This window comes from Canis lupus, chromosome 5 (assembly GCF_011100685.1).
Source record: "Canis lupus familiaris isolate Mischka breed German Shepherd chromosome 5, alternate assembly UU_Cfam_GSD_1.0, whole genome shotgun sequence".
Classification (NCBI taxonomy): domain Eukaryota; kingdom Metazoa; phylum Chordata; class Mammalia; order Carnivora; family Canidae; genus Canis; species Canis lupus.
In genome coordinates, this window is record NC_049226.1 from 27,285,799 (window position 1) to 27,312,340 (window position 26,542).

General features: G+C 39.9%; 1 protein-coding gene and 1 long non-coding RNA gene across 3 annotated transcripts in view; one reads left to right on the top strand and one right to left on the bottom strand.

Moving 5' to 3' along the window:
* LOC106558805 overlaps positions 1-26,542 on the bottom strand; it is a 55,898-nt gene that overhangs the window by 1,827 nt on the left and 27,529 nt on the right. Inside the window, exon 4 of one of the 2 annotated variants that reach the window (XR_005359355.1) lies at positions 14,040-14,210. The exons of the other annotated variant lie outside the window; for it this stretch is intronic. This is a non-coding gene — a long non-coding RNA (uncharacterized LOC106558805). Of the gene's footprint in view, positions 1-14,039; positions 14,211-26,542 lie in introns of those variants that run through there. 2 annotated transcript variants of the gene reach the window in all.
* CASP12 (caspase 12) lies at positions 531-14,650 on the top strand (the record flags this gene model as incomplete). Its single annotated transcript, NM_001077236.1, is given in 10 exon segments — positions 531-779; positions 2,085-2,132; positions 4,553-4,801; positions 6,108-6,155; positions 8,908-8,999; positions 9,275-9,448; positions 10,677-10,911; positions 11,327-11,473; positions 14,068-14,177; positions 14,552-14,650. Coding segments are annotated over 10 exon segments (1,451 nt in total), but the record flags the coding sequence as incomplete, so codon positions are not given.

A 26,542-nucleotide genomic window follows, 5' to 3' on the forward strand; every position in this document is an offset into this window, starting at 1 on the left:
AAGCTGAATGTGGTCATCACTAAGGTACTTAAGAAGCTGCTATCCTTCCCTGAGTGTCAATTTCTCTACCTGTAAAAATAGCATAGGATTGGGGAAGACTGGTGCTACTCTAGTGTGGTCCTCAGAATACTAGCTTTGACATAACGTGAGATATTGGTAGAACTAAAGATTCATTCACTCCACCCTAACCTACTTCTCAGATTTCTGGGAATGGGTTATACCTGGGTGCTTCAGGGATTGAGCGTTTGCCTTTGGTTTAGGTCATGATCCTGGGATCCTGAGGTCCCGGGAACAAATCCCGCATGAAGCTCCCCACATGGAGCCTGCTTGCCCTTCCACCTTTATCTCTGCCTCTTTCTGTCCGTCATGAATAAATAAATAAAATCTTAAAAAAAATTTTTGGGGAATGGGTACAGGAAGTTCTGCTTGCCAAATTCTCTGATACTTTTCTATGTTAAATATGAGAACCATGGGCCTAGAATCAGAGATCTCAAGTCCTGTCCATCCCTCAAATCCTATCGTTCTCACAGGCAAGAGACAATCACAAGATCCTGTCAACGCAATAAAGGTGGTTGCCAGCACCATGCTTAATAGCTTTTTGGAAGACTTGAAGGAAAAGAATGTGTTAAATAAGCAAGAGTTACAAACAATGGGGCAAACAGTGAATGTCATCACAAAGAAGACTGAAAACCTGGTTGGTGATCTCACTGAGAAAACTCAGGTAGTAGGCAAAATATTTAAGGACCATTTCCTCAATTCCGGGAGCCTGCTGAGTTTAAGTGAGTATCTCTGGCCAAAGGACTAGTGATTTATTCTTTATCTGTTCTGCTTATGCAATCTCTGTCTTCTTATTTCTATTTGCAAGTGGAGAATAAACCATCCACATCTCCAGTACCTCCTTGCCTGAAGGCCCCGGACCTCCAAGGCCCTGGGTCAGCATCTGTAATCACTTTATACTACTGCACATCTTCTTTATTCATCAGCAACTGTCATCTTCCATCATCCCATAACACTCTTTATTCACTGTGTTATATCTCCCCCTTGCTAAAATGGAAATTCCATGAGGCATGGAGCTGTGTCTACTGTGTTCATTAATATAGCCCCAAATCATGGAAATAACACCAGATATATAATAGGTGCTGAGTAAATACTTGTGAAATGCATAAATGGTGCTGGAGCTCTACTAAACTCAGGGACAGTCTTAGCTAATCCGTGCTATTCTGGCCACATGCTACAGACAAAAGAGTCATTCCCACGTGTACAAAGCACTATGGAAAAAAAATCCACTATCTTCTGCTTTGCTGTGGCTTGGCCCAAGAGATAAATCCCTGAGAACCTGATTGTCTTTGTTAAAGGAGTACCTAGGGAATTTGAGGGTTACCGGAACTAAGTATGCCTTTCTCTCTGAAGCATGGGCTGGCACACTCTCTTTGAAGGGTCAAGATAGTCAATGGTTTAAGTTGTTTTTTTTTTTTTTAATTTTTAATTTCTTAAAATTTTTTAAGTTTTTTTTTGACTAAACGTTCTCTGTCCCAGTGACTCAAATCTGATGTTGTGGCATAAAATTAGTAATAAGTACAAAATGATTGTGGATGTGTTCCCAATAAAACTTTACTGACAAATAGTGGTATTGAACTGACCTTGACCTGTAGGCCAAATTTGCTGACTCCTACTGTCAAGTACCATATATACATGAGTATAATACCACTTCCTGGAACATCCTTCTGGGATTATTTTGTTGTTGCTGAAAGACTACCTAACCTTATAGAGATGTGTACTTTCTTTCCTCAGAATGAAAAATGCTATCGCAGAGAAGCCTTGATTAAATATTTTGATTACTCCTTGAATCATATAAACAAGAACATAACAAGTTCTTTGTTCCATGGAAACTCTGCCTCCTCCTTCACTTGGCAGAAAGTCATTGTCCTTTAAGACAAACCTGGAGCTTAGAAAATGGGCCAAACTTCCAGCCTTTATAGGGTAACCCCATGCCAAACATAGTCACTTCCTTGTGAGTGTAAGGGAGTTTTAGATGTGGAGGTTCTGGAAACTTAACAGCAAATCTCCTTTTCCTATTCTTTCAGAATCCCATGCTGAAAATGAGGATGAGTGTAGTGAGTCATCTTCTGCAGGTGAGTGCCTTCAAATCCCACATCACAAATGAAAACTCTCAGACTTCTAGTGTTGTCAGAATGCACTGTAGTAAAGACCTAGTAAAGACTAAAAGTGTGTTTTTAGTCCATTTCCCATCTCTGGAAATAATCTTCAGAGTAGAATATTGATCCTAAACCTTTGTTCATTCCACCTCAGAATCTGAAGATGAAAGTGAAGAAATTGAAGAAGATGAAAAATGTTGAGTCATCCCAGGCACTGGCTCTTCCTCTAGCAAGTGCCACCAAACCCAGTGGCTCATGTAGGCCCTCGTACCTCACTCAGGGTAAGGCCCTAATAGCAGGGGCCCTAAGTTACAGTAGAAAGACCACTGACATGGGTTCAGAAACCCTGGGTTATTTCTTCCTTTCTACACCTAACCAAGTCAAAGTAAGGTCAATATTTATGCTCCTACTTTCCCATCTTCTAAGAATCTGGAAGTGAAAGTGAAGATCACTAAATTGGGGAGAAGGCTGGAGGCCACAGGCATGGCTTCTCTCTATGAGAGGCAGTGTCATGGACCCCTGGTGACATTCTGTGAGCTAAGGTAGACAGAGGCTTATGGTATAGTGGAAAGAAAACTGGCATAAAACCCAAGCAATCTCTATACTGAGCTCATCACTGCCACTGTGTGATCATGCTCTCTGGTATAAATAACCCAACCTTTCTGAGACTCATAGCTCTCAATGAGATTAACAACATCTTTAAAAGATTCATAAAACATCAGAGTTAAGCAACTGTAGAAACAGAACAAGGATGTGGTTAAGGAGAGTACCTCAAAAAATAAAACACAACAGGATGAGTCACACATACTGTTGATCACTAAAGAAACGGATGACTTATTGAACCACATTAAAGAATCACAGTGTCTAGAAAGGATTAGTGGTAGTGCTGTGTTCTGAATGCCATATTTTCAAAAGTTCTGGACAAGCTTACAAAGGCATAAACACTTTGTAATCTTTACTCACTGTTACATCCATTCATATATATTTATGAATATACATGAAGTGATATATATATGTATATATATATACATATATATAAATTGAAAACCTATTATAAAGATCCTGCTTTCATAGAGTTAACAGAGTAGTGAAGATACATATATGATAAACATGAAGGAAATAACCAGTACAACTCAGGCAACAGATAAAAGGAAAGAGGTGAGTCACATGGGCCAGGGTGAACAATTATGAGAAGTGAGTTGGGGTCATATTTCAGTACATATCTGACCAACAGAGAGGGGGTTGTGCCACACTCTGAAGTGAAAGCAACCCATGGAGGAGAACCAAGCCCAAGGGCACTGAGTAAGAAATGGACTTGCCACAACACAAGGCCAATCTGATGGGAAACTAGGAAATTAGGAGGGACATAGTGAGACGAGATGTTATGGACTCAGGCTGGAGCTACCATACTGTTTGCAGCCTTTTAGAAATTGAGAAAGACTTTGAATTTTATTTGCAATCTAAAGTCTGGGATTTTGGGCAGCCCTGGTGGCCCAGAGGTTTAGCGCCGCCTTCAGCCCAGGGTGTGATCCTGGAGGCCCCGGTTCAAGTCCCACATCGGACTCCCTGCATGGAGCCTGCTTCTCCCTATGCCTGTTCTCTCTCTCTCTCTCTCTCTCTCTCTCTCTCTCCCCTTCTCTCTCTCATGAATAAATTTAAAAAGTCTTTTTTTATAAATTTATTTTTTATTGGTGTTCAATTAGCCAACATATGGAATAACACCCAGTGCTCATCCCATCAAGTGCCCCCCTCAGTGCTCGTCACCCAGTCACCCCCACCCCGCACCCACCTCCCTTTCTACCACCCCTAGTTCGTTTCCTGGAGTTAGGAGTCTCTCATGTTCTGTCTCCCTTTCTGATAATTCCCACTCATTTTTTCTCCTTTCATATTTATTCCCTTTCACTATTTTTCATATTTCCCAAATGAATGAGGCCATATAATGTTTGTCCTTCTCGCAAGATACATCCATGAAGGCAAGAGAAACAAAAGCAAAAATGAACTATTGGGACTTCATCAAGATAAAAAATCTTTAAATTAAAAAAAAAAAAAAAAAGCCTGGAAGTTTTAAGTGGAACAATGATAAAAGTGCATGGCACCAGAAAGTCCAAGGGTGTTCAAATATTTCATTTAAGAGATTATTGCTTTTAGGTTTGAGGTGTAGTAATGGAGACAATTGATTATATCTGGACCTCTTTTGGAGGTAGAGTCAACAAAAGTTATTAAAAATAAAAATAATACACTACATCCAAACCTATCAAATCAGATTTCTCGAATGGGTGCGGGAAGTTCTGCTTGCCAAATTCTCTGATACTTTTCTATGTTAAATATGAGAACCATGGGCCTAGAATCAGAGATCTCAAGTCCTGTCCATCCCTCAAATCCTATCGTTCTCACAGGCAAGAGACAATCACAAGATCCTGTCAACGCAATAAAGGTGGTTGCCAGCACCATGCTTAATAGCTTTTTGGAAGACTTGAAGGAAAAGAATGTGTTAAATAAGCAAGAGTTACAAACAATGGGGCAAACAGTGAATGTCATCACAAAGAAGACTGAAAACCTGGTTGGTGATCTCACTGAGAAAACTCAGGTAGTAGGCAAAATATTTAAGGACCATTTCCTCAATTCCGGGAGCCTGCTGAGTTTAAGTGAGTATCTCTGGCCAAAGGACTAGTGATTTATTCTTTATCTGTTCTGCTTATGCAATCTCTGTCTTCTTATTTCTATTTGCAAGTGGAGAATAAACCATCCACATCTCCAGTACCTCCTTGCCTGAAGGCCCCGGACCTCCAAGGCCCTGGGTCAGCATCTGTAATCACTTTATACTACTGCACATCTTCTTTATTCATCAGCAACTGTCATCTTCCATCATCCCATAACACTCTTTATTCACTGTGTTATATCTCCCCCTTGCTAAAATGGAAATTCCATGAGGCACGGAGCTGTGTCTACTGTGTTCATTAATATAGCCCCAAATCATGGAAATAACACCTGATATATAATAGGTGCTGAGTAAATACTTGTGAAATGCATAAATGGTGCTGGAGCTCTAGTAAACTCAGGGACAGTCTTAGCTAATCCGTGCTATTCTGGCCACATGCTACAGACAAAAGAGTCATTCCCACGTGTACAAAGCACTATAGAAAAAAAAAATCCACTATCTTCTGCTTTGCTGTGGCTTGGCCCAAGAGATAAATCCCTGAGAACCTGATTGTCTTTGTTAAGGGAGTACCTAGGGAATTTGAGGGTTACCGGAACTAAGTATGCCTTTCTCTCTGAAGCATGGGCTGGCACACTCTCTTTGAAGGGTCAAGATAGTCAATGGTTTAAGTTGTTTTTTTTTTTTTAATTTTTAATTTCTTAAAATTTTTTAAGTTTTTTTTTGACTAAACGTTCTCTGTCCCAGTGACTCAAATCTGATGTTGTGGCATAAAATTAGTAATAAGTACAAAATGATTGTGGATGTGTTCCCAATAAAACTTTATTGACAAATAGTGGTATTGAACTGACCTTGACCTGTAGGCCAAATTTGCTGACTCCTACTGTCAAGTACCATATATACATGAGTATAATACCACTTCCTGGAACATCCTTCTGGGATTATTTTGTTGTTGCTGAAAGACTACCTAACCTTATAGAGATGTGTACTTTCTTTCCTCAGAATGAAAAATGCTATCGCAGAGAAGCCTTGATTAAATATTTTGATTACTCCTTGAATCATATAAACAAGAACATAACAAGTTCTTTGTTCCATGGAAACTCTGCCTCCTCCTTCACTTGGCAGAAAGTCATTGTCCTTTAAGACAAACCTGGAGCTTAGAAAATGGGCCAAACTTCCAGCCTTTATAGGGTAACCCCATGCCAAACATAGTCACTTCCTTGTGAGTGTAAGGGAGTTTTAGATGTGGAGGTTCTGGAAACTTAACAGCAAATCTCCTTTTCCTATTCTTTCAGAATCCCATGCTGAAAATGAGGATGAGTGTAGTGAGTCATCTTCTGCAGGTGAGTGCCTTCAAATCCCACATCACAAATGAAAACTCTCAGACTTCTAGTGTTGTCAGAATGCACTGTAGTAAAGACCTAGAAAGTGTGTTTTTAGTCCATTTCCCATCTCTGGAAATAATCTTCAGAGTAGAATATTGATCCTAAACCTTTGTTCATTCCACCTCAGAATCTGAAGATGAAAGTGAAGAAATTGAAGAAGATGAAAAATGTTGAGTCATCCCAGGCACTGGCTCTTCCTCTAGCAAGTGCCACCAAACCCAGTGGCTCATGTAGACCCTCGTACCTCACTCAGGGTAAGGCCCTAATAGCAGGGGCCCTAAGTTACAGTAGAAAGACCACTGACATGGGTTCAGAAACCCTGGGTTATTTCTTCCTTTCTACACCTAACCAAGTCAAAGTAAGGTCAATATTTATGCTCCTACTTTCCCATCTTCTAAGAATCTGGAAGTGAAAGTGAAGATCACTAAATTGGGGAGAAGGCTGGAGGCCACAGGCATGGCTTCTCTCTATGAGAGGCAGTGTCATGGACCCCTGGTGACATTCTGTGAGCTAAGGTAGACAGAGGCTTATGGTATAGTGGAAAGAAAACTGGCATAAAACCCAAGCAATCTCTATACTGAGCTCATCACTGCCACTGTGTGATCATGCTCTCTGGTATAAATAACCCAACCTTTCTGAGACTCAGCTCTCAATGAGATTAACAACATCTTTAAAAGATTCATAAAACATCAGAGTTAAGCAACTGTAGAAACAGAACAAGGATGTGGTTAAGGAGAGTACCTCAAAAAATAAAACACAACAGGATGAGTCACACATACTGTTGATCACTAAAGAAACGGATGACTTATTGAACCACATTAAAGAATCACAGTGTCTAGAAAGGATTAGTGGTAGTGCTGTGTTCTGAATGCCATATTTTCAAAAGTTCTGGACAAGCTTACAAAGGCATAAACACTTTGTAATCTTTACTCACTGTTACATCCATTCATATATATTTATGAATATACATGAAGTTTTATATATATATATATGTATATATAGAAAACCTATTATAAAGATCCTGCTTTCATAGAGTTAATAGAGTAGTGAAGATACGTATATGATCAACATGAAGGAAATAACCAGTACAACTCATGAGTTTGAGGTGTAGTAATGGAGAGGGTGATAAGTGATTATATCTGGACCTCTTTTGGAGGTAGAGTCAACAAACCTATGAATGGATAGATGGCTGTGGGTTAATGTAGGAGGAAGAGGAATCAGGTTTAATCTAGGTTTTCGTTGGCAACTAGGTAAGATTCCACTAACTAAGGTAGAAGAAAACTTCTAGTTGAGGGAAAACTTAGAAGAAACAGATGTATGGGAGTGGACAAATATTAAGTCCTTCTCTGTGCCTGTTTACTTTGGTATATGTATCGTATCCTAAGAATGTTGAATACACAGGTGGATCTGAGTTGTTTTTGGAAGAACTAGGCATGAGGAAGCAGTCTCAGGATGCAGGAACACATCGATGGTGTGTAAGATGATGTGCTTAGAGAGGCAGCCTGGGGAGAGAGGCTCACAGAGGATAGCAGAGGGTCTGATATAGAAAGATGAAACTTTTACAGGTGTGGCAGGAAAGCAAGATCCAGCAAAGGGCAACCAGCCTGGGGAAGAAGCATAGAGAACACTGTTCAAGGAAGAGGGAGACACATATGAGACAGGGCCAAATCAAGGTCTGAGCCAGGTTCTTTTTGGCCAGAGGAAGTGGAGCTCAGGGCACAGGGACAGTCAGTGCCCTTCGACAGGAGGAAGAGTATTTCTTCTTTTGATTAGGAGAGGAAGGACAGTAAGATGGGGAAAGAGACATGCAAATTAACAGATTGGTGGGTTAAAAAGATGTAATCATTCTTACGCAAAAGTTTTGGATGGAGCAGAAGGCATGATTCCCTATGGGAATACAAAAGGTGGCGGAGGGAGGATACTTGATAGCTGTTTTCAAGTATTTGAGGTAATGATTCACCAACAAGCAGTGATAGACTTTTCATCTGTGCCAGATGATCATTCCAGATGCTGGAAATACAAAAATTAAACATACCTTCCCTGTCCCAATTAAGTTTACCATACAGTAAATACAATTAGGATAAAATATAATCATTGTTTTTATAAGGCATTTACATAAAATAATTGAAACACCAGGTAATTACATATTGAAGCCATAGAAGTATTCATGAACTTTCACAGGAAAGGAATTAGATATTTTTCTGGATGGTCCCAATAGAGGAAATACATACCAATGCTTACGAGGTTTGGACTTTGTGATCCTCAGAACTGTTCAGAACACTGTAGAACGCTGAAAGTTCTCCGTTAGTGGAGACGTTTCACTAGTGATAATAACACAGTAGGGATGTTGGGAGTGGAGTTCAGGTATCGGAATAATGATTTGCCCCAGCCAGAGGAGCATGAGGCCTCCTTCCAAATCTTAGGTACTGTGTTTATGTGAGTCTAACTGGTTGGGTCTGAAAGATTAGTCAGTGTCTTGACCACTGATAAAAACAGAAAGACAGTGAGGTCAGCAAGAAGCAGAAAGAAAGAGGAGGTACCCAAGATTTTAGTTTTTGTCATTTTTTTATATAAAATGGTTTTCTTATTACAGTAAGCTTTTTGAAGGAATGGCAGTAAGTGTCCCCGAAAAGTGAGATTCCACTGAAAAGATCTCCATGGCCACAAGGCAGGGGGTGCTACTCCCTAAGGGTTATTTTTTCTCTCATAGTTCTTCAGGAAATCCAGGCCTCCCAAGTCAAAGTGCGGAAGCTTTGTCCCTGTGACCATTCTCATGAACCAAAGATAACAAACGTGCACGAGGTAACTAACATGCCTTGGAATAGGAGCACAGGAGACTGGCCACTCAGATGACACACTGGGAGCTCACTGGGAACTTTTGTTCTTGTTGGGGAAGCCTTGGATCAGCTCAAAAGATGTGGGATGATATTTAGCCATGTCATCTAATTAAGTGGCCCCCACATCAGGTTTTCTATCTGTTTCAGCCCATCCCTCCCACACACATGCAACTCCTCCCCACCCCTGCCAGGCAAACATGGGGAACCGGGTGCAACTCGCTCTGTGTCTGTTATTTGCAGATATATCCAGTGATGGAGAAGGAGGGCCGAACACGCCTGGCCCTCATCATTTGCAACAGTGAATTTGATTATCTTTCTAAGCGACAAGGCTCTGAAATTGACATTTTGGGGATGCAAGACCTGCTGGAAAACCTGGGATATTCAGTGGTTGTAAAGGAAAATCTCTCAGCTCTGGTAATAGCCCAGGATAGTGAGACAAGCTTCTTTTCTTCTCTTTCCTTCCTGGATTTCTTCTTTCACAGTGGGAAGAACATAATGTAGGTTTCTCCAGAATATGCATTCCTGGATTTCAGCCTCTTCCAACAATGCACATTTTTATAGCAAAGATTTATAGATTAGTGTTTCACTAAAAATGTTGGATATTTCTACTGCTTTCAATTTGGGAGGCACTGATGATTTGAATGTCTAAGCGTGACACAACTGCAAGGACTTTATAATTTCAATATTATGTGTCTAAATGTAAAGCCAAGAATGTACTTAAAAAAAAAAGTTGTGCACACACACACATAGAAAATGTTGTGATCCTGGCTCTGCCAAAAAATACTGCAGATGACTTTGGATAAACCATCTTAAACTTATAAAGGAATTTCTTAAATGTCTTACTTCATGTCACTAGAAAACTGTCCGTCAGTCTCTGTCTCACTTTTTTTTTAAGATTTTATTTATTATTCATGAGAGACTCAGAAAGAGAGAGAGACAGACAGACACAGGTAAAGGGAGAAGCAGGATCTTCACAAGGAGCCCCATGTGGGACTTGATCCCGGGTCCCCAGGATCACGCCCTGGGCTGAAGGTGGCACTAAACCGCTGAGCCACCTGGGCTGCCCCCAATGTCTCACTGTTTTTTAATGAAAACTTAGGGGAACTTCAACATGTAGCACATATGAAAGCAGAGCCTTCAGGTGGGAGACCTGTCACCTCACATGTCCCTCCTTATCCTCCACCTCCCAACACCTCCTGCAACCTAAGGTTCTACTGAAAACCACCTGGCTACACAGTATATGAAAAATCCACTAGGTGCAGTGAGTTGACCATACAACTCTTGCTTTCAGTTCAGGTCATGATCTTAGCATCCTGAAAACGAGCCCAGTGTTGGGCTCTGTGCTAAGTGGGGAATCTGCTTGAGATTCCCTCTTCCTCCCCTTCTGTCCCTCCCCCTCACACACACACTCTCTCTCTTTCTCTCTGTCTCTCAAATAAAGAAATATATCTTTAAAAAAAAAAACCTCTGCTAACCTTTACATTTTATATGTCTAATTTTCTGGTTTTATGTCAAAATGAAATTTCTCTTACAATTCTCTTCTGTCCAAATCATCTGATTTCTTAATGCCTACCCCATCTATTACTTGAGTACAAACTATATATGAAGAGATCGTAGGTAGTAACTCTGGAGACTCTTTCAGGAAATGAAAACAGAGTTGAAGAACTTTGCAGCCCGCCAAGAGCATAAATTCTCAGACAGCACGTTTCTGGTGTTCATGTCACATGGCACCCTGGATGGAATCTGTGGCACAAAGCACAGAAATGAAGAGCCAGATATTCTTCATGATGACACCATCTTCCAGATTTTCAACAACCGTAACTGCCGGAGTCTTAAAGACAAACCCAAGGTCATCATCATGCAGGCCTGCAGAGGCAGTGAGTCAGGGTTGGGGGACCCAGGGAGGGGCCATACACCTTTTTCTATTCTTCTGGCATCTACCCTTCATTTTTCCGGGGATGAGTAAGAGAGACATTTTAGAACTGCATTCAGGTCCAATCCAGAAAGAAATTAAGTCTGTATCATCTTTTAAGAAGTGTGAAGAACTAGGATAATCACAAATGTCCCAATCCTTTGAGACTAGGTCATTCTAAATATAAGTGGGCTTTGTATGATTCCTAGTCAGTGAGGCAGTTGCTCTAGTAGGGAGGTAGTTTCTCTAGTTGTAAGGTACTTGCATTTTTAATAAATTCCATATTGAAATGTACTGAAGTAAGGGTATAATGGTAAAGAGATTTTGTATGTGTGTCTGTGTGTGAAACATCTTTCATAAGACAAGGGTGTCTCTCCCAGGAGGTGACGGGGCCGTCTGGGTGACTGATGTGGGAGAAGCGTCTGCATGGACATGTGACCAGCCCTTGCAGTGCTACATCTTCAACGATGCTATAGAAAAGACCCATGTGGAGAAAGATTTCATTGCTTTCAAATCTTCGACTCCACGTAAGTGACTTCAGAGAGAATTCTCTCAATCTCCTATCAGTTTCCAGATTACAGGCTTGGCTATGAGTCTACATCATCACTAATATAAAAACATTTCTTCTCTACTGATATATTTTATGTAGAGAAGAGGTTTAAAATATTGAGTTTTTTATATCTAGAAATATATAATTCTTGATTTTGGAGGAAACCCTCAAAATAAAGCAGATTTTCATGAAGATCCCAATATAAATAAGTGAAGAATTGTTTTTGTTAGTTAATTTTGTTTAATGTAGCAATGGCATAGAAGTGTATTTTAGTCTTATGGTTTGGTCCATCCAATGATCTACTAGCAATTGAACTAGACAATCAATAACACTATAACACTTGTGTCACACATTTTAGAACCTCTTGGTTGGTTATTTGAATTTAGTCTTTAAAAAATTAGTTAACATTAAAATGCCTGACTTCAGTATAATGTAGCCAATGACTGATTATCCTTCTTTGGCAGGAAAGACATAGCAGAAAATAGAAAGAGAAGAGAAGATATGCTGAGTCACTCACAGTCAAACCCACAGGAAATCTATTTAGCAGTCGTCCATGATGTTGTTTTATTAGTAATTTACAGAACTAGGGCAATTTCCAGAATCTAGTTGACACAAATCACTGTTCTAAGTGCTCTGGTGTAGTGATGACAAACATTGATGTGCACAGAATGTCACATGTAGAGTTCTGATTCCTAGGTCTGGGGGGTGGGCCTGAGATTCTGCTGGCTCGTGGCCACATGCAAGGAGCAAGGGACTGAAGGATACTCTGAATCTAGTGTGGGGAAACAGGGAACAGGCTGTGCAGGGAACACCCATTCCATACCTGCAACAGTGCTGAGATGGAGCTGGCGTACCAAGGGGGAAGTGGGAGGGGTAGGTAGGGGCCATATAATTTGAGGGCTCATTTGAGGAAGGATTTGGCCTTTTATGCTAACATACTTTATTACTAATATTACTTTATACTAATAGTAATAGGAGATTTTGGTGAAACACACGCCATGAAATGGTAAGATTGACCTTTTTAGATAACCGCTCTGGGGATTTTGTGGGGAATGGATTATGATACAGCAAGACATACAGGAAGGCAGGTTGAAATGTTACTGCAGTATTATAGGCCACAGGTGATAATGACAGTCTCAGGAAGACATAGCTGTTGAATCTAGAAATAAGTACCCTATAATATTTGTGTGACCTGATATTTAGTGGATATGGCAAGTGAATAAGGAGGAATGACACAGGTGACTCGACGTTGCAAGGGATGATTATGATGCCTTCATTAAGATGCGAATCCTGCAAGTTAGCGTGAGGTGCCTTCAGCATATTTCAAGAGGAAAGGAAGAGAGTTACAAAGCTGCATTTTTCAGAAGACATTGGCATTAGGATTTGAGGAGATGCTTGCCTAAGAATTATCTTTAATGTTCTAAAAATGGATGAAATTATCTGGGAACAGAGAACAGGCTGAGAAGGCATCCCAAAGTGGAGGCTTGGAGAACTGTAGAGACAGAAGCTTTAGTCAGCAAAGTGGACACAGAAAGTATGGTTGGAGGATAAGAAAGACAAGTAGGAGTATGTGTTGTCAGAGTTACCAGGAAAGCATCAGACCAGTGTCTGATTTAAATGGGTGATCAGGGGATCCCTGGGTGGCGCAGCGGTTTGGCGCCTGCCTTTGGCCCAGGGCACGATCCTGGAGACCCGGGATCAAATCCCACATCGGGCTCCGGGTGCATGGAGCCTGCTTCTCCCTCTGCCCGTGTCTCTGCCTCTCTCTCTCTCTCTCTCTCTCTCTGTGACTATCATAAATAAAAAAAAAAAAAGTAAAAAAAAATAAAAAATAAAAAAATAAAAAATAAATAAATAAATGGGTGATCAGGTAAAGGTAAGGCCCAGTAAAGTAAGTGTGAGATCTCATGTCAGGGATGACAGCGGGAGAGCCCATTGGTGAAGTTGGTGTGGTAGGGACACACCACACCAGATGGGCAAGCTAGGAGAATGGGAACATGGTGAGGAAGACAAGCCTGAGAGACATAACTACAAAAAGGAAGACGAAAGAGGAAGTAGCTGCAAGTAAAGGGACAGGTAGGAGACTGTTGACTTTGTGATGATGGGACAGATCTGATCTCATTGCAACGGTAATGAGAGGCAGTCGCTCAAAAGATGTTTGCAATAAAAAAGTAAGGGTAAGATATTACAGTAGGAAACAGTACAGATGAAGAGGAGGTCCAGACTCAAGGATTGTCAAGATCTAGATTTTTTTTTTTGGGGGGGGGATTATGTAGTAAGTAGCTAAAGGAATTATGTTAGTGGAAAAAGAACATAATTCCCCCAGAGCCATGGGGAACAACTGTGGGTCTGCCTACGAACATGCAGGGGCGCTTATGATTGACAGCCCAGGACAGTTTTCTCCAGGCTTGCTATGGAAACCCGAGGTCCCAGCTTTATCCAAATTTGCCTTTCCCTCTCCTCCAAAGCATCAAAATCAAACCACGTCCAAGAGATATGGCTCTAAGAGTCTTCCACACTTACACAAAGGCCACATCTCCCAATATTTTAATATCTCCCTTTTATTTGCAGATAATGTTTCTTGGAGGTTGAACACAGATGGCTCTCTCTTCATTTCCCACCTTATCCACTATTTCAGAGAGTTTTCTTGTTGTCATCATTTGGAGGAGATTTTCCGAAAGGTAGGGGTCTTCTTGTCTTTTCACTGTTCTGTCCTGGAAAACCATGCAACCATTTTCAAACCTTTATTTGAGAACCCTGAAATCTGGTGACACTCTTCCCCACACTGCAGGTTTACTTAAAGAGGAGGGTTTTTTGAAGTGCTGCAGAAACCAGTGTGAGTTTTTCTGATTCTGATAGCCTTGCTTATTCAGAAAATGCTTTCGAGGATGCTATTTTATTCATGTATTCACTATAGCCAAAGGAAAAACGAAAAATTTCTTGTGTTTACTACCTGGCCACAGCCTTAATAGACTCCATAAATTTTCTCACTTCTAAGAGAGAAGTCCAGATTTCCCTCTTAGGAAATCTCTAAAGATTTTCTTTACTACCTTAGGTTCAAAATTCATTTGAGACGCCGAATACAATGATCCAGATGCCCACAATTGAAAGAGTATCCATGACACGCTATTTCTACCTCTTCCCTGGGAATTAAAACTCGTATGAAACATCTCAGGTAAATGTCTCCAAGAAACAGACTTGGGTGCTCCCGGCTCATAGTCTTACATAGAGTGGAAAGCAGGGATGGAGAACAGATGTCCACTAGTCAGAGCCTCCTCTGCATTTTCTTAATGGCCCTGGTTTCATTTGAAATTGTAAAGAATTATAAGTCTAATGGTAGCCAGCTAGAAAATCCTTCAGTCTTCATTTCTCTCAAGGACCTAAGGGGATGGAAAATATTTAGTTCTGATGCATGCACAAAACAAAATAATTGGCCATGCATAGACAGCTGCATGTGGCTTCCTCCTCAAGAAGTCACTTTAGCTGAGTTTCATTCCTTCTCTGTTTGTGATGTTTGTGCCTGGACCACAGTCATCTGATGGCTGCTGGGTCCATGCTGAGGCAAAGAGGCCCCGTGCAGATCCTCCCATTTAGGGATGATAGGCCCATAGGCCTTACGTGAAGGCCCACCTCATAGCAGAGATTAATTCTATTTGTATCTTACCTTCAATAACACCTTAACTCGTTTTTTCTCTCTAATTTTTCCAGGAAAATTGAGCCATTTTGTTCTCTGTGAACCTACTATTTTAAAAGGTGAATGTTTGGTCATGAATATTTTTATACTAAACTTCCCAGTTGCCCACCCTCAACCAACACCAAGCTAAAATCTGTGTCATATTGCTGCTGAGTTAGTGCTGAATAAATTTTTTAATTACATTTGTTTTCTCATTTTATCTTAAAAGTAAATCATTTTCACTACAAAACAAAGTTTAAGTATAGAAAAACAAAAAACTGCTTAATGAATAAATAATATTATTACATTAATAGGTGTCCTGATATTAAGCAATGATTATATTCTTGGGATGAAATCTTTGTCATAGAGGATCATTCATTTCTTCTCCATTTGAAATAATATTCCTAATATCTGACTTAGAACTCCCAATTTATATTTATAGATTGAGTTATCATTTATTTTGATTTATTTCTAACTTGGCCATCAGGTATTTTTAATGAACTAAAAGTAGTATTTTTTGTGAACCCTAGAAAGTCAAAAATCTTTTATCCCCGAGTTCACTTATAACCTAAAAACACATATAAAGATCAGTGTGAATTTATTCCTTAGTAGTAATTTTTAAAAACTATCAAAATGTTGATTTTTTAAAAAAAATTACCAATATATATCTGCATCTGTATGTTCATTATTTTAACATTCAAACTGCAAATGAAGGCCAATTTGTAAAGCACACACAAAAAAGCTTTACTTTGTTTTAATCTTGAGAACAAAAGATTATGTAAAAATATCCCTTTAGAATTGAAAGTTATAAAGAGGGAAGTAAAAATCCTTTGTTTAGCGAAATGATTTGTGTTCTCTCTCCTCCATCCTGTTGTCTTTCTCTCCGTATATGCAAACTCACAGATGCATTTAGAAACATAACTGTATAAAATACTCTATGACCTGCACTTTCCTTTTTTCAAAATAACTGCTGAGGATCATGGTGAGTAACACAAACAGCCAGCCTGTGGAGTAAACCATCTAGGGCTGAGTTGGGGGTGGGGAGTCTCTGAGGTGTCCTCAGACTGTCCCTTCTGTCCTCTTCACTGAGCACTTTAGATCCTGGAGGTCAGGTCTTGGTTAGAGATTGGCTGTGGGAGCCACAGCTCTTACTGGCACCAGGAACACAGCCCTCCAGCCACCAAGAAAGAGGAAGAGACAAGACACAGGCCCCTCCCTTTCAGGGAGCCTTCTCTTCCATCATGAGTCACAAAGTAACTCAAGGCAGCCCAGGAGCTAAGTGAAGCCTTTGTTCCATGTGGCCAAATGTCTAGCTAAAAACACTGGTGTTCCTATTAGGAAAGGGAGAAAAAACAGATTCTCAAGTCTCTTCCATGGTCTCTGCAAGAGACGACCTCCACATTTGATGGCTGCCTGGTATTCTGTTTAATGGCTGTATCAGAATGCATTTTACAAAGTTATGAGGTTTCCAAATTTGTTATTACTTACACAGTTTTATAATAAAAATGTCCTCATAGACATATCTTTAAATCTCTCTCTGTTAATATTACTGGAATATACTCTCAAAACTAAAATGACAAGGGCAAAAACATTAAAATTAAAATTTTCTAAGTAGGTAGTACTTGAAAAATTATCCAAAAATTATCCAAAAATTATCCAAATTATCCACTCCCCTTGAACTGAATGTAATATGGCCCATTTTTCTATATCTTCACTAGCATGATGCATCATCTATTCTGTTAATTTATCAGGAAGAGGACCTTTCCTCTTACCTGAATGACATGTTCTTACTTGAGAATTTGCTAACCCCTTTGCCTGAACCAATCACCCCCCTCATCCCTGTAACTACATGACTTGCTGCTACCCTACTTGGAGTATTCTCTGGATTAACACACCTTATGAGCAACCTTACTGCTCTACATGAAGTAGCAGGCCTTCTCCTGCTTCTGATACTCTGTACATCCTTGATTATTTTTCCACAGTACTGATAACTTATGACACACCACACAATTTCTTTACTCTTTATATGTTTATCTCATCCCATGAGAATATAAGCACCACAAGGGCAGTGAATTTGTTCCTTTTCTTATGGGATTCACAGAATTTAGAGCAGTGCCTGGCAGAGAGCAGACACTCAAACTTTGACTAGATGAATGAATCCATCTACAAAATATTATGTTGTGGAGGTACAGAAATAAAATTTATATTTTTGCAAGTGCCTTTGCAAAACAAACTATTTTATTGGCAGTAAAAAATTTAGGGCTTTTTTGTGATTTTGTTTTATGTTTCTCTTTTGTTTGTTTTTTAGTTAGGGATTTTTTTTCCCTCCTATTTTATCAAATCTTCTTATTTCTTTATAGATTCTCCTTTTGGGGGGATCCCTGGGTGGCGCAGTGGTTTAGCGCCTGCCTTTGGCCCAGGGCGCGATCCTGGAGACTCGGGATCGAATCCCACGTCGGGCTCCCGGAGCATGGAGCCTGTTTCTCCCTCTGCCTGTGTCTCTGCCTCTCTCTCTCTCTCCCTCTGTGACTATCATAAATAAATAAAAATACCTTAAAAAAAAAAAAAGATTCTCCTTTTGGAACATCTATTATTTCTGTGCTAAAATTTTATAATACATTTTTTTCTTCACATAATCTTTTGCATAAACACTGTTCCTATGATTGTTCTCTGCCTGATGTAATACCTGTCAGGCAGGAAACAGTGAACAAGACAGGTATGTTTGCTACATCTACAGAGCTTGCTTAATATCTATATCTAAAACATGCTGCTAATGTCTGAATGCTTGTGTCCCCACAATATTCGTATGTTGAAATCTTAATGCCCAGTGGGATGGTATTAGAAGGTCTCTGCAGGGGCGGGGGCACCTGAGTGGCTGAGTGGTTGAGTGTCTTCCTTCAGTTCAGGGCATGATCCTGGGGTCCTGGGATCGAGTTCCACATCGGGCTCCCTGCAGGGAGCCTGCTTCTCCCTCTGCCTATGTCTCTGTCTCTTTCTGTGTGTCTCTCATGAATAAATAAATAAAATCTTAAAAAAAAAAAAGGTCTCTGGGGTTTCCTGGAAGTCATGGGATGGGGCCCTCATGATTGGGATTAGTATCTTTTAAAAGAGGCTCCAGAAAGATCTCTGACCCCTCCCCCCATGTGATATTCAAGGAGATGTCTATAAGGGCCTTCACCTGACTGTGCCGCCACCTTGATCTCAGAGTTCCGGCCTCCAGAACTGTGAGCAGTACACTTCTCCTGTTTACAAGCCACCCCATCTATAGCATTTTGCAGCCCAGACGGACTCAGACACATGTCAGATTTTAGAGTGAACTAAAAATCTTAGTCCAGATCTGTCTTTCTAGAACCATTGCGTTGATGGCTGGCACTTCCATGTGCACTCTTGTCCTTGCTGGAAACCTTGCTTTACAAATGAATTTCTTATTTTTCTCCTTTTACATCAAATCTATCACCAACACTGCTAATTCTACTTCCTGATTTCCAAATCAATTCCGTCCTCCCCATACCCACTTTCGCCGTTTCATGTCAAACAGCCTTTACCTTCATCAGAAACAGTGCATAGACTCTTCCCTGGTCAACTGCAACCCACCTGTGTCTGCTTTGGAAATGTGACTGGACTTCCATTAGAGAGACTGCTCAGTAAGGAATGTCAGCCATCAGTTTACTCGTTCCCTGTCCTTCTCAGAACGAATGCAAACCTATTCTCACAATTCACAAACTCTGTTGCGTCCTTAGTTCCTTCAGCTCTTCCTCTTCCATCTGGAAGCCCATCTACACTGAAGGACTTGCCCTGTGCTATGCTTACCTGCATCTCCATGTTCTATGGGCCCCTTTATGTACTCATTTCATGTTCTGGAATGATCACATTCCCCATTTCCAAAACCCTTTCAGCTGTCTAATCCCTGATTATTCCTCATAATAGTAGGGTTAATAATAACCAAAAATTTCAGTAACAATGATAATATGTACAAATGGGAAAAAATTCATCTTGAATGTTTTTATTTGTGCTAGGAACTTGGTAAAACATCCTATAAACATTTCCTCACTGAATTCAGGTCAGATACTGGCTTCTCAAAGAAATTTTCTTTGATAGTTTTCTTCCATATATTCAGAATTCCTCCAACGTTTTTTCATGTGGTTTAAGAGACAGTATTTACCAGACAGGGTCCATGCAAGACAAGAGACGTCAATCCGTATAGATAAAGAGAGTAAACTTAATATTGAGATTTTGCAGTCTGGGGTTCAAACACTGACAACAAGAAAAGAGAATACAGAGGAAACGCTAAGCTGTATCTGAAGCCCAAGGAAGCATCTAACAGCCGATTCTAAGGTGGTAGAGTAGTAAAAGAAGGAGCTGAAGTCATCAAAGCCAAAATGTTGCAAAATTGGGATGCGGACCTCTGAGGCAGGGGCTTGGCGGAGGAGCTGTTGGTGTTCTATAGCCTGGACATGGAAGTGCCAGTTCCTCAGGGGGTGGGGCGAGGTAGGCTCTAGGAGTGATGGGATCAGCTGGATCTGAAACTAACCACTGCTTCTGGGGGGAAGGGCCACTGCTGACAGGAATGGAGAAATGAGTAATTTCTCCTCTTGCCCCTAAGTTTTCTTATACCCTTCTTTGCTCCTTAATGGCAGAACATAATGAGAGGTAGGCTGACCATAGTAAAGTGGAGTTTCTAGAATTCCAGTCCCAGTACATAGAGAAGAGAACCATGCCTGGCATTGTCCTCTATAGCTTGTCAAGTTCATTCTGCTCTTTTCTTGATGCTACAGTAGCATTGCGGCCCCACCACCACCACAACAACAAAATAATAAAGAGAAAAGTTGTCCATACCTGTATCACTCAGGATTCAATCAAAAGACAGAAGCATTTGGAAGTTGGTAAAATGGTCTATGTGAGGTTGATGCTTCTTAATTTATGGCTGGAGCCAGAGCTCCACTGAGAAGTAAGAGGTGACTGAAGATGGATTTAAAGTGAAGGGAGCAGGATGAGCTAAAACCTCTAAGGATCAGATAGAAACCAAGGTAACAGTCATCAGCCTCTCATTGTTTCCAAGCCTCCAACTTAGAAATGGATGTGTCTCTTGCAGGAGAGACCCACACTAAACTCATACCTGGAGTTAAATATTCATCTGAACCAAGAGTTGCAAAACCTAAAGAAGAAACTCTGGCTGGACCCAGAGCAGTTAGTGCCTGGCTATTTTTCCAAGCCACACATGTGAGTGGTACTGCACCTGAGCTCTAAGGAGGCTTGTGTCCTTCACTGACATTCTACATTTAAAAAGCACATGGTTGCTGCTTCCAAATCTTCCAGATTTCATGAAAAATCTGGAAAAAAATACATTATGTGCATACATTATGTGCATTAAACTAAACTTTCATTTTCATGAAAGGAAATTTTAAGAAACCCAGTTCTAACTTAGCTATAGTTAGTTTTATATTGCATCAGTATAAAACTAAAAATATGACCTGCATATCGTGCACTACAAATATGTATGCATATATGCTTATAATATCAATTCCTTGAATTTCTCTTCCCTTCTACATTCTTTTCCTAGATGATATCCCATTCAATTTCATGGTATTTAGTATCATCTATATGTAGAAATATTCTCACTGCATATACTCGACAGATTTGTCTTCTGAGTTTCACAGTAATATTTAACTAATTACCAACTCAGCATCTCCCTTGGAGCATAATTCCAAAATTGAATTTGCATATATTACAGACAGACTTAGGAGACATTGTGGGTTCAGTTCCAGACCATTGCAATAAAGCAAGTATCGCAATAAAGTGAATCAAATGAATTTTTTGGTCTCCTAATGCAGACAAAAGTTATGTTTAACACTATATTGCAGTCTATCAAGTGTGCAGAAGCATTATGTCTAAAAAATGTGCATACTTCAGTTTAAAAATGCTTTATTGTGACAAAATACCTTCTGAGCCTTCAGTGAGTCATAATCACTGATCACAGATCACAGTAGCAAAAATTATATTGGAAAAGTTTGAAATATTGCAAGAATTACCAAAATGTGACACAGAGACAGAAGTGAGCAAATGCTCTTGTAAAAATGGTGCTGAAATATTTTCTCAATGCAGAATGGCCACAAGCCTCCCTCAATTTACTCCTAGTTTTCATACATGCTTCTAGTAAATGATACATATATAGGTACAGAAAGTGGAGAGTTGACTTTGATATCTTTGTCTCCTTGCAAACTCCACTTAATTCTTGTTACTTAGATCTGTTGACTCCCTCTTAATTTCATCCGTCTCTCAACATCCTGTACTTTCAGCCCAAGCTGAGACACCATCATGTCTCACCTGAACTACCACAGCATCTCTTAATGTTCTTAAAATTAGCAAATTCACTTTTTTTGTTAGAGGAAATAGTGGGGAAAAGAAAGAATAGATTTTGTGATTGTGACACTAATCAAATTAGATGGTTCAGCTAATGGCATTCAGTAATGGGCATTTTCTGTACTGTTGATAATTCAATTCTGCTATAGAAGATAGAAAAACAAATAGGATGGATGGAATTCATAAGAAGTATTAAGCACATATGTAATATGCTAGAAAGTAAACATATGGGTTGTAGGTAAAACTCATAGGAGGGATTTAGTATATATAATGAGTAAGAAGTAACTTGTGAGACATAGAAGTCATCTGATATAGTAATTACAGATATTAAGTTAGTAATATGTGAGACATGCCAAAGGGAGAAAACAATAGAAGATGCATTAGAGCAAACATAGGCTGCTTCAAGATACAAAGGGATGGAAAGACCCACACCATGATCATGCCACCTTCAGACAAGAACTTTTTCACTCGAAATTGGCCACCGTTTGTTGACACCCATATGCTTCCATTTTGATCCTACATATGTTCTACTCAAGAAACAAAAATAAGATGAGAGGCTGTTCAACAAGCCAACTGGCAGCTACTCTTGAATCAAGTACACTTCCCCTGCAACTCTCAGGCAGGTAGGTATGTGTCAGTAGATGAAGGCTTTTTCTTCAGTCGCTGTCCCTTGTTCTGACTACAAGTCTGGTCCTCATAGTCAAGCCATCTGTCATGAAGGGTGACACAGCAAGAGGGAAGCAGGATTCATGAATAATGTCAACATGAAGACTCAAGGAGTGCAGCCCTTTTACCCTTCTTGCACTAAGTGTATTAACTTACCTCTTTTCATTCTTGCTTCTTGCTCAGTATTTTAATTAATCTAATAAGCTATGTTATTTGGCCATTTTAATTTGGTCTAAAAGCCTTTTTGTTCTATGACCTCTGGGACAGCTTGGTGGTTAGTGTACTTGACAGCTACCACTGCATTAAGATAACTCCACAAAACTAAGCCTCAGCTAATTCAGTGGCCTTTTGTCTTGGAAGGAGACATGGGAAGGAGGCAAATGCTTTTCTGCACAATAATGACAAGGCTGTTATCTTTAAAGTCAGGTCAAAGTCAAATTAATAAAATACATTTATAATTCATAATGAAAGTAAACTGTGTATTCTTTAGAGAAAATTTAATACATTTGGAACTAGTATATTTGCCCTCATGTAACTGGAAAGGAAACCTATCTTTAACATTTACCATTGGATGGTAGGAGGAAGATTCCCCCACCTTAAGAGAGTGGAGCCCCCAGTTCTTATCGGAGTTAGCAAAGCCCAGACAGAAGAAAGCCTCCACTGGCCTCAGCCCAATGTGTGAGACACCTGACTTTGGAAGATCCAAGGAGGAAAAAGAAGCCTGGAACTCACAGGGGACTTTAAGTTTCTGAAGAAAGGCAAGTGGAAAAAAATACCTATTACAAGTGGGCTTTGGAAAGGAGATATGGATTTTGAAGATAAGAAGAAATCAAAAAAAAAAAAAAAAGAAATCATATCAGTACCCAACACTTAACATAGAGTACAGGTGGGAATTCCTAAGCTAGTGCACCCAAGTGTGCACACACGCATTTGCACACACACACACACACACACACACACGCCCTGAGGTGAAAGAGCAGGAAGGCAAGCCTCTCTCACTTCCACTCTGACATGCTTACATGGACTGCTGGTTCCACAAATATTTAATGCTTTCCTGGAACTCAGTGTAATTTTGGTCTGATATGACGATTTTCAGGAAAAACACACCCTTGTTTTCTAATAACTTTAGAACTGGAAAAAGAGGGTTTGACTTCTTCCCTATCTGAAGAAAAATATCAAAGAGAAGATATCCCCTGAGCATAAGGAAACTGGAAACTCATTTTTCATAAGGTGACAGGTGATATTCTCATCAGCCACCCAGTGACAGGAAGGAGAGGCTACCCCACTGAACTCCTACTAGATGTTCCTTCTCTTGCTTGCATTTGATCCCTGATCATGCCCCTGCCTCTAATTAGTTCTTCAAACAACAGCTGGAGGGATCTAGGATCAAATACAAAATCTGCAACAGGCCCTCCTGACCTCTTTAACTTCATTTTATACCACTTGTGCTCTCTGAACCACACTCAGCCAAGCAATTTCTCATCTCAGGGCTCCACACACTAACATGTAGTTCCCTCTGCTTAATATTATATTCCTATCACTGTCCATGGGGCAAGCTCATGTGCCCTTCTTCAACCGCCATCTTAATGAGTACTTCTGCACAGAGGCTTCTCTGACCCCTAATATAAACTAGATGCCTTGTTATCGACTTGCATTAAAATTGGTGATTTCTTTCGTCTCCAGTGCACTTATCACAATCTGTAATGACACATTTTCCAATGTTTGGAATAAGCTCCTTTAGAATCAGTACCATGCCTACCTTATTCCCATGGGCACAGCTCCTACATGAGTATGTGAAACAGAGCTGGTGCTCAGAAATATTTACAAGATGAGAAAAATCCTCAACTAATATATATGTTCCCCCAAATTATGTGGATTCACCAATGCCAAATAGACTGGAGATTATTCTAGATGGGAAGGAAATAAAATTATGTGTAGATAAGAATCTGAATATACTTTTTGACTCAAGTTCAAAATGTTTTCTTTACACCAAGATATGAGAAGCCCATCATTAGATACATGTCCTTCATGATTCTTTTAAGAGTGTTAGATACTGATAAGGACTCCCATAACAATAAAAGAGCTGTGATTTGAAAGATTCATTCATTCCACTTCTATTCAATTCTATTTGAACAAAAGAAAATCTTCTGAACAAAGAGATTTGTCCCTTTCAGAATGGATTTCCAAACATAATGCTTGAAATATTCATTTCCATTCAGATCAACCCTCGTTGGAAGAGGAGATGCTGATAACACAGAGAAACTTTCCCGATGTGTGACTTACACAGTGATGGGTTCTAGGTTATGCTTACCAATGAGGGCATCATCTTGGCCATGGCAGGTATAATGTTACCTCATGAAAAATTCAGAAATATTGTCCAGTTATTATTTCTAAGAGTATAATATAGCTAGTTGTGATGGTCTCAACTTTATTATGTTGCTCTTGGCTTCTGAAATGCAAATCAGCCCATGACCCCAGATCATGATCCATTATGCTCAAGACATAAACACATCTTATGCACAAAGTAGGGATTATTTGTATCCTTTATTAATTTTTCAGTTGTTGTTGCTATTGTTTTTAAATCCAAAACTAATATAAAGTGATATTATGTTATGTGTACTTAAGGTTTTTAGTTGTTGGTCTGCTGTGATCTATGTAAGGGATAAACTTAGGTAAAGCATACTGACTACTGTTGGGATTTGAGAATGATAGCTAATTATATTCTTCTGCCTTCCACTGAATTCTGGACCAACTAAGAAGCACACACTCTATTCAGAGAGATAGAAATAAAAATAGCTGCTTTGTTACTCATAAAACTGGTGTCTTCATTGGATTTTGAACACCTCTACCCTGAAAGCTAAGTAGTGAGTGTCCCATCCCAGCAGCCTCCTTCCTGAGGCTTGCATAGACCCTGCTGTGGTAAATTCACTTCATGTGAGAAAAAAGAATGAGTATTTTCTAAGAATGCACCCCTCAAAAATCGGCAGGGAAGAGATCAGACGGTACATGCCACTTCACCTTCCAATCCCACAGATTAGATAGATCGCTTTGCTTCCCACAGTAAGAGGAGAACAGAAAGAGCAAAGTTCCTTCTCAGTGTTCTTCCTTCCAGGTTTGCAGAACACACCCCTTGTAGGTCAAGAGAGAAATCGAGGAAGAAAGAGACCATGGTTCTAGGTAACAACTTTCCTAGTTCTCTAGCTTAATTTAAACACCTCTTTCTTTCTTTCTTTCTTTCTTTCTTTCTTTCTTTCTTTCTTTCTTTCTTTCTTTCTTTCTTGATTTATTTATTTATTTATGATAGACAGAGAGAGAGAGGCAGAGACACAGGAGGAGGGAGAAGCAGGCTCCATGCCGGGAGCCTGACGTGGGACTCGGTAAAAAGCAATGCAAGCAATGTTTGTTACAAAGAAGAAAGTTAAAAAAAAAAAAATAGCCCAAGTTTACCTGCCTACAGTGGATACTGAGAAGCAAATTAGTATTCTATTCCTTTTCCAACTATATAGCCCATAGTTAAAATAATTCTTGTTTTCCCAGTTATTAATGGTTTGAAAGTAGCTATCTGTGGGTCTGAACCAGTGCCAAATTCCTTCTTTGGATTTGTATCTGCATTTGCGTCTTAGGCAGGCAGGTGTCCAGTCAAAGGATTAAGCTGTGATAGAAAACAGATAAGAGCAATGACTGATTCACAAATTCACATGAAGACTGATAGATGTAAGTATGGTTATGGTAAAACCTGAAATAGCCACATCTTGACTGAGAAAGAAGTGAGGGAGGAGTCAGGGCCTGGTGGCCATAGGACCCTACACTTCTTGACTTCTGCAGGTGCTAATTTCCTCCCCAGGTACATGGCCCCCGCAAGACTCAAGTGATTGTCTTTTATTAGTCAAATTCTGTTATAAAACAACCAAAGAAGACTCATTCTCACTGATGAAGATATAATGCAGAAATTAAATTCAAAATTTTCTGTTCTATTTTCTCTCCCACTTTAGTCACATTTAATGGACATTTGCTAGCAGAAACTAGATGTGTGGTACTGTGCCAGGTGCTGGAGCTACAAAGAAGGGTAAAATGTGGTCCCTGACCTCAAGCACAGACTGTCTAGTGGGGAGGCATCTCGTGGACAGGCATTTAACCTTCAAGGTGTGCCCCTGGAACCAATGGGTACACAGAGCATACACAGGCAGAACAGCTAACCAGGATGTGGGCTAGCAAGAATGGCTCTGGAAGAGGAGTATTGCATAATGTATAAGTGCTGGACCAGAAAGGATGGAGAGGATAATTTCAGGTTAAAAAAAAAAGTCTCAACATAAGTATAAACACAGACAAAAGGTGACAAGTGGTGTT